At 30.9% G+C, this 13,191-nt stretch overlaps 3 protein-coding genes and 1 long non-coding RNA gene across 11 annotated transcripts in view; 3 read left to right on the forward strand and 1 right to left on the reverse strand.

Annotated features, from left to right (window-relative positions):
* Positions 1–22: 22 nt before the first annotated feature.
* On the forward strand, positions 23–5,173 carry LOC141526081 (ankyrin repeat and SOCS box protein 16). Of its 5 annotated transcripts, none has more exons than XM_074240839.1 (6): positions 23–668; positions 2,134–2,172; positions 3,113–3,456; positions 3,826–4,066; positions 4,134–4,377; positions 4,559–5,173. In XM_074240839.1, exons 1-6 carry the CDS (start codon positions 642–644, stop codon positions 5,110–5,112), a joined length of 1,449 nt encoding a protein of 482 aa, XP_074096940.1. In that variant the 5' UTR covers positions 23–641; the 3' UTR covers positions 5,113–5,173. The 5 variants fall into 5 exon arrangements, with proteins under 5 accessions (XP_074096940.1, XP_074096942.1, XP_074096945.1 ...); XM_074240840.1 differs by lacking the exons at positions 23–668; positions 2,134–2,172 and adding exons at positions 2,228–2,588; positions 2,738–2,884; XM_074240841.1 differs by lacking the exon at positions 2,134–2,172.
* A 1,295-nt stretch (positions 5,174–6,468) lies between these two features.
* The window catches only part of LOC141526261 (uncharacterized), a 112,626-nt gene continuing 105,903 nt past the window's right edge, over positions 6,469–13,191 (forward strand). For all 3 annotated transcript variants that reach the window (XM_074241168.1, XM_074241167.1, XM_074241169.1), the window contains exon 1: positions 6,469–6,906. The gene's annotated coding sequence lies outside the window, so the exon portion shown is untranslated. The remainder of the gene's footprint in view (positions 6,907–13,191) is intronic.
* Positions 7,327–11,462, forward strand: LOC141526257 (uncharacterized protein YdcI). Of its 2 annotated transcripts, none has more exons than XM_074241158.1 (3): positions 7,327–7,496; positions 7,932–9,788; positions 9,942–11,462. In XM_074241158.1, exons 2-3 carry the CDS (start codon positions 7,947–7,949, stop codon positions 10,722–10,724), a joined length of 2,625 nt encoding a protein of 874 aa, XP_074097259.1. In that variant the 5' UTR covers positions 7,327–7,496; positions 7,932–7,946; the 3' UTR covers positions 10,725–11,462. The 2 variants fall into 2 exon arrangements, with proteins under 2 accessions (XP_074097259.1, XP_074097260.1); XM_074241159.1 differs by lacking the exon at positions 7,327–7,496 and adding an exon at positions 7,500–7,641.
* Positions 12,224–13,154, reverse strand: LOC141526345 (uncharacterized). The gene is made up of 3 exons (XR_012479013.1): positions 12,912–13,154; positions 12,527–12,816; positions 12,224–12,354 (listed from the first exon to the last, which is right to left on the reverse strand). It is a non-coding gene; the product is annotated as an uncharacterized LOC141526345 (long non-coding RNA).

The following is a 13,191-nucleotide window of genomic DNA, read 5'->3' on the forward strand; positions in this document are numbered from 1 at the left end:
TACTTAGAGTACTTACTTACGCTCCCTTTATTTTCCAAAAACTGACGAACCGCAAAGCAAGAAGACTAGACCACAACGGCGAAGCAAGAAGACGATAAATATATATATATATATATATATATATATATTTTGAGGCAGAAGCACACGTGTACGACGTGGGATTTCCCTCGGCATCTTTGCCAACTTTTTGCCAGACAATCGCACACTTTCTTTGTCCATTTAACGTGTATTATTATAAATTATCATTATTACTGAGAATCCCTCTTCTACCACGTGTGTATTATTTATATTTATGTTATTATATTTTATCTTCTAGCTTGTTCTCGTTCTTCATTCAGCATAAAGGGAAGAAAGACGGAGTTTTTTGTTTTTTGCGGTTATTTGGTTAAAAATAATCTCCAAAGCGTTTCCCAATGTGTCACAAGATCGATGACATTTGTTAAATAATGGTCTTTTTGTTAAACAAATTAAAAATGCGTAGTTTTGTTAAAAGAGCGTGACATTTAATATTGTGTACGACGTATGCGCACGCTCTTTCGCATCCTCTCTTTCTTTGTGTTATTTTTGGCAGAATCACCGTTGTATGCTTTAAATAGGACCGAGTTTCCGTCGAATAAAGCAGTTTGTAAAACGAATTCTACATGTTGGAGCATCGCACTGTCTTTGAAGTAAGTAAACAGGTGCTATTGCTCTATGATCAACAATTGTTTATTATATATGATTCTTCCTATATTCTTCTTTGGTATTATTTGATTTTTTTTAATAATTAAGGGTTGTATACTCTACGGCAAAGTTTTTAAGTGTGCTAATAGATAGATAGATGATGATTAATTTGATAATTAATGTGAAACGGGTGATATATTAGATAATGAGTGACGACGACGGTGGTTATATCTATGTGTGTGAAGACTATGTTCTGGGAAAGTTTTAAACTTTGTTCTTACTTGTCGCGGGAAAATTTGAAAACAATTATTGTTATTGTTATGTATTCGTGACAAATTTTAATGGACTATATTATATTAATTGGCGCTTGGCGAATGTTATTAGATTAGATTATTTTTAAATTGTGAGTGCATCATATAAATAAAAATTTCGTAATGTTAACTTCACTGGTGGATACACTTGCAGTGGAACCTTATGTTCATGTGTCAAAACACAAAAGAATATTTCAAGTTTTATTTATATACAAAATGGCCACCAATTCAGATTGTTGTATTGTTTTTGACAGTTTTTATTTTTTACAGTTTCACATGTGAAAATTAATAAAAATTTTTAAAAGTTTTTTTTTATTGTAATTAATTTGTGAAAAAAATTTTTAAATTGACAGCTGACCGTTAACTTCTGTATAATTAATTTTTGCTTTTGTGAAAATATGTAATATTAATCTAAAAATTATTGTAATTTGTTTTATTAAAAAATAATAAAAAAAAATTTTTTAGTTATAATTTAATCAATTAAGCAAAATTAAAAATATCGGCTTACTTTATTATTAACAAATGTTTTACTGTCAAAAATAATCATACTGAAGTTAGTCGTCAGCTGTCAATTTTAAAAATTTTTTTAACAAATTAATTACAATAAAAAAAAAGTTTCTAAAAATTTTCACTTGTAATTTTTATTAATTTTTAAATGTGGAACTTTTTTAATAATAATTCAGTGTCATCAAAAATAATTAGTAGCTGTCAATAAATAAAACCTGTCAAATTTCTGTCATTTCTTCTCTGCGCAGATTTCTTCAATCTTACCTGACACAATTGAGGTTAAAGTTATTCTAAAAAAAAACAATAGTTTATTTCAATAAATTATGTAGTATTAATATCAAACTTCTAATAAAACATAAAAATACTTGCATTAAAATTAATTAAAAATTTAGACTAAAAGTACAGTCTAGACATATATAAAAAAAGCGCCATTTCCTTGTCATTGGCACGAGTTCCAAAATGTTTCAGAGGTTATTATTTTGGAAGCACTTGTTTCAAGTTGAGCGATGACGTCGTCACCTAAAATGAAAACAAAAAAGTTTTTATTGTTGTTACTATCGCTAAGTTTTTAATAAATAAAAAACTTTAAGAATATTATAACAAATAATTGAAGAAAAAAAAAATAAAATAAATAAAACTTTAATATTTACAGGTCTCGTACTCACGGTTAACGTTATTTCGATCAAACGAAGTGCGTATATAATGTCAAATTGGGTTTGTAATGTGTAAATAAAAATAAATAAATAAATAAAATAAAGCATGCTTTACAATGCATGTAATGTCATGCGCATAAAATTGCATCTATTAAAAAATATATCCCACTCGGATGGCTATTTTATTTATTATTATTGTTATTATAATTATCTATATAGACATCATATGACAGCAGAAAAACGTCATTATTTAATACAGGCATTAGAAATAGACATTACCCTTTGAGTGCTCTGAATAAATAGGACCGAGTGATGCTCGCTCACAATTAGACGTTTGTAAGACCAAGACTGACATTACATAGACTTTTACATTGTTAAAATTTATTTTAAATTTACATTTCAAGTTGTAATTCAACTTTGCATCGCTACTTTTAAATAACACTGAAGTTTACAGGTATTAAAAATTTTTTTAGAATTTTTTAGCAATTAAATTATTAATTAAAAAGTTTCACATGTGAAAATTAATAAAAATTACAAGTGAAAATTTTTAGTGGCATTTTTTTTTTGTAATTAATTTATTAAAAAAATTTTTAAAATTGACAGCTGACCGCTAACTTCAGTATTATACTTTTAAACGGTGTGTGTAAAAATAAATCCATCAGAACGTGCACGTTTTCAGCAAAAAAAATAATAATCATGAGTAATAATTGGAGTTGTCGTCATTCTCGATCACTCATCTCTATTTTTCTGGCAAGTTTATTTTCAAACAAAGTCTTTATTATATTAATAATAATAAGCACATTGTCAAAACTTAAATATTTAATAATATGTAATGGATGTGAGCATAAATATTTACTATCACAAGGTCATGATCATTTTAATATATCATTTGTTAATAATAATAATAATGATAATAATTTTTAAAATTATATTTATAATTATTAACAAAAATTTCGCAATTATATTTGTTTAATATAGATGCCGGCTGAGTGCATTGCCAATCCACTGCAGCGAGAGCTCGCTGATTCAATAATACGAATGCAGTCTTTGGATGAGATAAGGATACTGCTGGCTTGTGGAGCTAAACCCAACGAAATAGTTACTCAGGGTTTACGACCACTTCATTACGCGGTTTGGCAAAAGTACACGGATGCTGCTCAACTTCTTATTGTCCGAGGTGCTGACATTGACGCTACTGATGAGTGCGGGTACTCGGCGCTTCATTTAGCTGCTGAGCATGGTTATATTGATATTGTCAAGATGTTACTGAAGCATGGTGCCAAAGTGGATCATCGGCCTGACACAGGCGAACTTTTCCCTCGGTAATTTTTTTTTTAAAAAAAATAAATAAATTTTATCAAGTAATGATATTTTTAAAGATATAAGCTCATACTGATGTTACACTCATCGAGACCTTTCATTTGAGTACCCACATCAATTTTTCATATATTTATATATATTACATATATGTATATATGAAAAATATATAAAAATGCATGTGGGTATTCAAATGAAAGCTCTTGATGAGTGTCACATCGGGATGAGCTTATATCTTTAAGAAAGTCAACAGTTAAGAAAGTACAGTGCATTTTAACGATAGTCATTATTTAATTTAATTATAATGTGACATACTATGTCACATAGTGACTGTAAGGTTGCTGATAGCTTATTAATTATTAAAATATTTCCAGTACGATGCTGTGTGATGAACCACTTCGATTAGCATTGAGAAACGGTCATACTGCCGTAGCGAAAATATTGCTGGAAGCTGGCGCAAATCCAAACAAAAGGTACTTTTTTGGTTCGGAAATAAACCTGGTATCGCCGTTAGATCTTGAGTGTATGGAATTATTGTTGGCTTTTGGAGCTCAGCCTAATACTCGAGACCGCGCTGGTCTTACGCCATTAATGAAAGCTGCAAGGTTACCTCAGGTAATATTAAAGTATTTATTTTATTAAATTTAAATTTAATATTAATATATTTTAAAATAAATTAAAGGGTATAGCGTCAGTGTTGCTGCTGTTGAGCTATGGAGCAGACGTTAATGCGATGGCGGACGCAAGACACGATTACAGAACAGTTATGCATTATGCGATACTCGGTGGCGACAAAACAGTCATCAATCTAATGCTCAAGCAAAGAGTCAGGCTGAATCTTGGCCCTGACTACCAAAAACCCTCGGCCTTGGACTTGGCTATTCTCAAGGGTGACCCCTCGATTGTTGAAATGTTACTTGAAGCTGGTATTTATTGAAATTTTATTTAGTTTTTTATTTGGCATGGCATCTTATCCTACTTGGCAGTATCACTATCAGCATTTATATAATTATATACTGTAAAATAATTATTTATATTTTTTATTTTACAAAAAAAATTAATTGAAAAAATAATTGTGATAATAATGATTGGCTGATAAATTTTTAGGTGCTGACGTAAATGAATCATCATCAATAATCGGTTCACCTCTTCACGTCGCTTGCGCTGACAATATTCCCAACAGACTGGAAATCCTGAGTATGCTTTTAGAACGTGGAGCTGATCCAAATCTGGTGATAAGAAGCGATGAAGGTCCATCATTGCGTCCAGTTCTGGCAGAGTATGTTGCCAGTAATGTAAATCCATCTGTCGAAGTTGTTGCTCTGCTTCTAAAGTATGGAGCGCGAGTTGTAATAAAGACACAATTTCGTGATCCCCACGGGATACTAAACTCCCTTCAAAATACAGCGGATAAACCGAAATTACTGAGAGCGTTACTGGAGGCTGCTGAGAGTTTTGATCCCTGTATGATCAGAAGATCCAGCAGTTTAACTGACGCGCAAAGAGCTCTCGTGATGGAAGCTGCTCGAACACCCTTGCCCCTCACTCATCAAGCGCGGCTGATAGTCAGGAAAATATGCGGGCCTAAATTACCTAAAATTGTACGGAGACTTCAATTACCTCAATCGTTAAATCGTTATCTTCTTTATGATTTTTCATAATAATTGTTTGAAATTTTTAAATTAACTTCATTTACCTCTTGTTATTATTATTATCATTATTATTATTATTATTATTATTATTATTATTATTATTATTATTATTATTATTATTATTATTATTATTATTATTATTATTATTATTATTATTATTATTATTATTATTATTATTATTATTATTATTATTATTATTATTATTATTATTATTATTATTATTATTATTATTATTATTATTATTATTATTATTATTATTATTATTATTATTATTATTATTATTATTATTATTATTATTATTATTATTATTATTATTATTATTATTATTATTATTATTATTATTATTATTATTATTATTATTATTATTATTATTATTATTATTATTATTATTATTATTACGCTAAATGCATAAAAATAAACCGTTTTATTTTTTGCTATTTTTCCTATTTTGTTTACAAAACAAATAATTAGATTGTGATATGACGATTAATGTACTCTCAATTTTTTTTTGTAGACATTAGTATTTTTATAAACCTGTTGATTAATGATGTAGACTGAATAACATACTGATGATTATTATTATCATTATTATTATTATGTATTTGTAAATTTTATAAAAAACAATTGTTAAATAATCATTAATCATGTTCAAGTATTATAATTTATAAAGAAAAATTGTAATTTGACTATAAAAATGTAAAATGATGATCTCTTGTTGATTTATAAATTTCAAATTGATAAACTATCAGACTCATGATTTTTTATACCTTTGTATACATTAAATAATTAAAAGTTAAATATACTGGTAGAAATGACAAAGATCAATTAATCTACTGTGAAATTTTAATAGCACCCTTAATCTCAATACTCAATACTATCATCAGTTATTGCGTTAATAACTTTTGGCAATCGTTACGTGCCAATTGATATGTCTTTATGAAATTACTGACCTTAGATCACTAATTTGAAGAATGACAAATTTTATTTCGTTCATTTTTCTAAGTCAGTTCAAATAAAATAATTTTTTTCAGAATTTTTGTTAACAAATAAATTGTGGCAAAAAAATAAGAAAAAAAAATTGACATCTAAAAATTTTAAAAACAAAAAAATGCAATTTTTTAAAAATAGTTTTTTATACTTAATTTAATTGTTAAATAAAATTAGAAATTAATCAGATGACAGTTAACTTTAATGTCATAGAAAATTTTCAAATAATTCCGGTGTATCTTTATATTTTGTTTTTTGGAGGGGGGATCACGTGATGATTCTCAGCCAATGAGAGCTCGAGATGACTTGCGCGCGCCGTGGCGCCACTCCGAGTCTGCCGCTGCCTTCAGATCCGACTCAGCTATCAACAAGGTAAGATGCAGTTCCGCGCGCGTCGCGTATGACTTGTTTTTCATTCTTTACTTTAAATTTTACATAGTTTAAACGTTCCGTTTAATAATCATGTAGACTCTCGCGTTTTATTTCACCGACTTTGAAAATATTAATAAATAAATAAACATTATTAACAATTTTTTTATATTTCCGTTTAAAGTGTATAGTCGCGTCTTTTCATTTTTTTTTTTTTTTTTTTTTTTTTTAAATTGAACGTTAGTTTTAACTTCAGTGCTCAGTGTTTAGTGCTTCGGGTCCATCAATGAAAAGAATAGACGTCTTTCATCATCAAAGTCGCTCAATTAAACTTTTAGCGATGTTTGGGAGAGAAATAGCAGTCAAATGACAAAATGGCTGCCGATAGTCACTTTTTAATCATTCCAAAAAGTCTTACAATCTTCTAAGTATCATTTCTTCGTCAAGGTTTGCGACATATTTTAATATCTGATTATTTTTTTTTTATTTATTATTGTTATCAATTTTTATTTTTATTATTTATTTCAATTGACATTTATAGAAACATTTAAGTAGAAATTTTTAATAATTTTTTTAAAATTGTGCGCCCTCTACCCTTCAAAGTTTTTGCGCGCCATTTTTCAAATTTTTATTTTATAAATTTGTGAGTTTAGTTTTCAAGTGTTTTATCAAGAAGAATTATTTAGGTATAAGTATTCAATTTTATTTTATTTTAAATAATAAATTATAAATTTAAGTATTTAATTATTAGTTTTAAGATTTTAATTGAGAAATTTAATTAATAAAATATACAATTTTTAAATTCCGCGCTTGAAGAAACAACAGCGCCATCTACTGATCAGATTTGATGGCTTTCTGATTAAAAAATTAGATAAGTTACCGACAGAAAAGTTAATTTCAAAAGAACAATGGCGGTGTTCTCGAAATTCTCACATTGTTTACATGTCACACCAGCCGGGGAATCCAACAACCGTCAGTTATCATTTGTATATATTATAGGTTTTAAATTGCATCGAAAGTCTCACGTAGCAGATAAGGTGACTGAATAACTTATTATTTGAGTCATTTAATAGTGTTCTTGGCCATTGAGTTATTGTATTCAGCTGGCATTTAGTAGAAAATTATTTTTTTTAATAATATTTTTTGGTGTTATTTATTGGTTAATGATCATTATGGATTTCTGTTAGTATTTTTATTTTTTTTCTCCAAAAAAAATAACTTAAAAAAATATGAAGGACTTTTAAAAATTTTCCGATTTACAATTTTTGTTAAAAAAATATTTTTATAATGCCCAAAAAATTTTTAAAAGTCTTTTTAATACTAAAAATTATTTTTTATTCTAGTTTTATTTATTTAAGTATAAATTTCTATATTTTTATTTATTATATAATTTTTGTATAAAATCAAAAAATTAATTATTGTTATTTTACTTGGTTTTAAATTAATTTAAAAGTAATTTTTTTTTTATATAGAACTCGAGATAAACGATGCCAAAACGTAAGAAAGATGAAGTAGTTGATTTAACAGAATCAGAAGACCAAATAATAAAACCAGCGGCCAAAAAATTGAAACAAGCTTCAGAAAAATCCAAAGTGCCAAAAAAACCAAAATTAGTTTCCGAAAAAGCGAAACCAGCGCCTAAAAGACGCAAAGCTGAAACTAAAATGGGTTGTCTGGAGTCAAAAGAAAGCATAGCTGATTCTGATGAATTTATAGAGCCAATCTTAAAAGTTCAAAAATCTACGGGTCCTAAAAAAAATAAAAAAATTGTCATAGTCCCTGAAGGGTCATCAGATTCAAGTAACAGTTTCCATATTGACCCAAACCACTTAGTCCACGACTGGACCAGCGCTGAATACATCCAAGAATTCAATGGAGTAACTCGAGCAGTTGCCAAAGCTGTCGTGAAACTTTTGGACAACGACAACACTATTCCTTTCATTGCTAGGTACCGTAAGGACCAAACGCGTGGTTTAGACGCCGATAAGTTAAGATTGATCAAAGAAAGTTACGACCGCGCGAAAGCTATCAAGCACAAAGCCGACTTGGTGATAAAAGCTATCGACAAATCCGGGAAATGGACTCCTGAACTTCACAACCATGTAAAGTCTGTCAAAACTTTGGCTGAGCTGGAGTACATTCACTCGCTGTACAAAATTGGCTCCAAAAGGACGCTCGCGGAACGAGCTAGAGAACTCGGGCTGGGTCCAGTTGCTGAGGCGGTCTTGAAGGGCGCTAAAATTCCGCATTTAAAAAGTTTTATTCGCTCAAATGAAGAAGGTCTTGAGAGCGAAGATCAAATCAAAGATGGAGTTATTAATATTCTTGCTGATATTATTAGCAAAAATAAGGAAACTTTAGATAAGACAAAAGAATTGCGGGAGAATATTTCAGCTACTATTCAGACCAAAAAGACCAAGGACGCTTCTACGGGTAAAGAGGATAAGGGTAAAATGGATAGTAAAAAAAACGACGACGAGAAGTATAAAATGTATTACGAGTGGAAAAATATGGAGAAACATATAAAACCTCACCAGACATTGGCTATGAGTCGAGCAGAGAAGGAAAAAGTTATCGCGATTCAAGTAATAGTTCCGGATTATTTAGAAAGTCAATTGAAAAAATTTATCTTGCAATTGTACCAGTCGGGAATGAACGCCTCGGCATTTCACAAGGACCTGATTCACAGGGCGTTCGATACAGCGTACAAAAAGTACATTAAGCCGTCTGTGATACGGAGGATCAGAAGCGAGCTAAGCGAGAAGGCTGAGGAAGCCTCTATGGAAGTGTTTGCTGTAAATGTTAAGCAACTGCTCCTCAGACAGCCGGTTAGAGGAAAAAGTATCCTGGGGATCGACCCCGGGTTCAAGCATGGTTGTAAGCTCGCTGTAATTTCGGCACAAGGCGATTTACTCGACACAGCGACTATTTATCCACACTGTAAAAATGATAAATTGCGAAAAGGAGGCGCTGATACGCTCGTTAAGCTGGTACGTAAATATGGGTGCTCTATTTTGGCGCTGGGTAATGCAACAGCTTGTCGAGAAACGGAAAGCTTTATTTCGGATATTATTAATTCGAATTTATTGGACAAACATAAAGTCACTTATACGATTGTTGATGAATCCGGGGCTTCAATTTACAGTTGCAGCGATCTAGCTAAAGCTGAATTTCCAAATTTAGATTGCAATGTAATATCAGCTGTATCAATAGCAAGGCGTCTTCAAGATTCACTCGCGGAACTGGTTAAAGTTGAACCGAAATCGCTTGGAGTTGGAATGTATCAACACGATTTACCGGAGAAACAACTGATGGCGAAATTAAATGAGGTAAGTTTAACAAATGTTCATTACTTTGAATTTGTAGTTGATTGCAGAGGATGTAAAGCCGTAGTTTAAGTTAAACATGACATTGATGAATATAAAATTTACATGGATTTAATTAACTAATCAATTATTAATATTGATTGATTTTATTAACAGGTCGTAAGTGAAGCTGTCAGTTTCGTCGGCGTGGACGTCAATACAGCGTCACATTGTTTATTAAAAAGAGTGGCGGGCTTATCTGAGGCCAAAGCAACAAACATAATAAATTGGCGAAAGGATAACGGGCCATTCATCAATCGCGAACAATTACAGAAAGTAAAAGGTATTGGAGCCAAAACTTTTGAGCAATGCGCGGGATTTATACGAATAATACCCGAGACCGCGTTATCTCAATCAGCCGAGTCTTGCTCCATGGAAACTAAATCTAAAGCGAAGATTAAATTTAATTATCTCGACCAAACGTGGATTCATCCCGAGTCATACGGTGCCGCGAGTGCCCTTATCAAAGCTTGCAATTCACATCCTGAGGATTTAGGATCACGTAATTTTATTTCTGCGATAAATGTCTTCGTCGCTGGTAAAGATCGTGCTGAACTAGCCAAGCAGCTGGGCACTAATGAAACCACGCTGGAGGTTATCGTCAAGGGGCTGAGAATGGAGAAAGGCGAGGATATAAGACGGCAAGGTAGCGCTCCCTTGTTCAGGAATAGTCTCAGGACCATCGATGACTTGGTAGTTGGATCCATTTTGAATGGAGAAGTTAGAAATGTCACACACTTTGGTGCTTTCGTTGACATCGGGGTCGGAACTGATGGCCTTATCCACATCAGCGGTTTAAAAGGAGCCGTTCTTTCGATTGGACAGCACGTCGAGGTCAAAATTGCCAACATCGAGAAAGAGCGAGGTCGCATTGGGCTTCATTTGAATAAATTTTCCTAGATTTAGTATTTTATTGTTATTTAAATAATTTTTTTTTGTAATAATATTTTGAGAGTGCCTTGTACCGTTATTGATTCAGTATCTAAGATTAAATGTTTTTAATTTTGTTGAAATACTTAGAGACAATAAGTAAGTTATTTAAGTTTTAATTCAATAATTAATAAAGTATATTTTCAAACAAATTTTATATCTCCACTTATAAAGGATTTGAGAGGTTTAATCTAGTATTAATTATACCGTTAATATCTCTCGGAAATAATCCGAGCGATAAAAGGACTCTACATTGACTTATCAAGTACCAGCTGCTTATAATAATACTCGCTTTGTTAATTTAATGAATAGAACCTTTACTCGGTTTGTTGAGTTGAGCGCAACTAATAATATTCAAGACGCTGTAATCAGAATATTAAATGATCTATAGATGAACGGGATAGAAAGCGGAGACCTGTAGGTGAATAGACCAGAACAGGACAATAATAAAATAAAGTTGTGAGGGCTGTGATTCAAACTGACGGATTGACACTGGAGAGTATGGGAGATGCGAGGGGAATAAAAATTCCCTTTTAGTATTATCATTATGATTAATATTAGTTGTAAAACGAAAAATCAATTTATTCTCTTCGTTTATGCCCCGCTTCACATCATTCATCGGATTGTGAATACAGGTATTAATATTAAAAAAATAATAATAATAATAATAATAATTCATGTTATCAATTTATTAAAGTAATTACACGGAATTACCGTAATTAGTTTTTCCAATAAAAATTTTTTATTAATTGCTTTTGGTTTTTTACTTGTTGGAAAAATATTGAACAGGTATGTACGAGGTAAAAAATTCAATAGATAAATTTTTAAAATATTTGTGCTGTTTTAATTTAAAGGTAATGGGTATTGATAAAAAAAATCAACGATAAATTGTTTTTTATTCTTTATTTATTTTCAGGGCTCGTATCGTGTTAATTGAGAAAGTAGAGCGAGAAGACAATAAGAAAATAAATACGTGTGTGTATAGATTGTGGGTTGGGTACAATGAAGTTCGATCGCGATAATGAAACTTGAACGGCGTGTAGGGCGTCGGGAAGTCGCGACGCTCCCATTTTCCTCATTGACGTCGCGCCGTACGTCCTGATGAAGCTCTAGCTCGATACTTTGCCGGGCTGCTGGCTGCTGGCTCCTATATATATGATAGGAATAGCATATACATAGCTTATACCACGGGGTATGTACACAAAACGAGAAGAGAGGAGTTTTGTAAACAAACTAAAACATCGTTTATCGCTTATCTCATCTGCTAAAAATAATATTTGACAAGGTATTACTCGATAATCTTTAAAATAGCTTTATACTATTTAAAAAGTATAAAAAAATATTTAAAATAAAAAAAAAACTAAATTTTAATCAGCAAGATTTTAAAAAAAAATTTTTTTTCAATTTAATTTATTTTTTTTATTAAGACCCAACAGCTCGACGCTATTAACAGGGTCACTTTATACAAACTGAAATACAATAACGTAGATAAATTCATAATTACTCATAACTATCGCTGCGTAGTGATACCAATTAATTTCTAAATACAATTAAATAATTTTGACTAAAGACCAATATTATCTCTCTTCATTTTCAGCAGCTGAAAATTTTTAATTAGAAATTCATTAATTATCTAAATCACAAAGAGAATTTAATAGATTAAATTAACATTGACAAAAAGTTAGATGGTAATTAACAGTAATTATTCATCCGATAAATGGATTACGTTATACAGCAGTATTATATTTAGTTATAAATTATATATGTAGTACCTGACAGCAATATTGAGTTATTCCGCGAAACTATATATATAACGGAGCCGAATTAGCCCGATTAGCTGGATACATGTAACCGGATGTCCTAGATTTACATTATATTGGCTCTTGGTCATTGGTACAATGTTTAAGCTCATGTCTGTATGTATGCCTATGCATTATACAGTGTAACTTGTATTGTTAGTTAGTGGTATTAACTGCAATGCTGAATTAAAGCATTCGGATTCATCGATTTTCAATATCCTGCAGCCTGGCTTCTAAAATCCGGACCTAAATATTCTTTAATTCTAAAAAAAAAAATTAATTAATAAATTATTGGATAGGTCAGTAGTATTTTATCGAGTTCAGAGTAAAGTTACTGCACAGAGGCTGGTTGACTCACATTATATCAAGTAGACGGTCGGAGCTCTTCCAGTCCTGAGTGTGACTCTTGACCTGTTTTAATTACTCCTCGTTACAGCTAAACTAAACAAAACGTGCTGTAGTAAGATCTCTACAGGAAGGAAGGTCATTGTACCTTGTGAAAACAGTAGTGAACTGATATTGATACTGATGATGACAATTTATCTGATTTATTCTGTACCTAAGAGACACTTATCTTTTTTTAACGAACCAAAGTCAATTCCAAAACGTATTATTGCGTTCCGCGAAACTTGCATCAA

The sequence above is a fragment of the Cotesia typhae genome, unplaced genomic scaffold, assembly GCF_013202065.1.
Source record: "Cotesia typhae breed Kobodo isofemale line unplaced genomic scaffold, CoteBio_Ctyphae contig_33, whole genome shotgun sequence".
NCBI classification, from domain to species: domain Eukaryota; kingdom Metazoa; phylum Arthropoda; class Insecta; order Hymenoptera; family Braconidae; genus Cotesia; species Cotesia typhae.

Coding starts and splice junctions, on each gene's coding strand:
- LOC141526081 (XM_074240839.1), top strand. CDS start 642: ATGTTGGAGCATCGCACTGTCTTTGAA. Junction 2,173..3,112: donor CGTTATTTCGATCAAACGAA/GTGCGTATATAA, acceptor TGTTTAATATAG/ATGCCGGCTGAGTGCATTGC. Junction 4,378..4,558: donor TGAAATGTTACTTGAAGCTG/GTATTTATTGAA, acceptor ATAAATTTTTAG/GTGCTGACGTAAATGAATCA.
- LOC141526257 (XM_074241158.1), top strand. CDS start 7,947: ATGCCAAAACGTAAGAAAGATGAAGTAGTTGATTTAACAGAATCAGAA. Junction 9,789..9,941: donor TGATGGCGAAATTAAATGAG/GTAAGTTTAACA, acceptor TTTTATTAACAG/GTCGTAAGTGAAGCTGTCAG.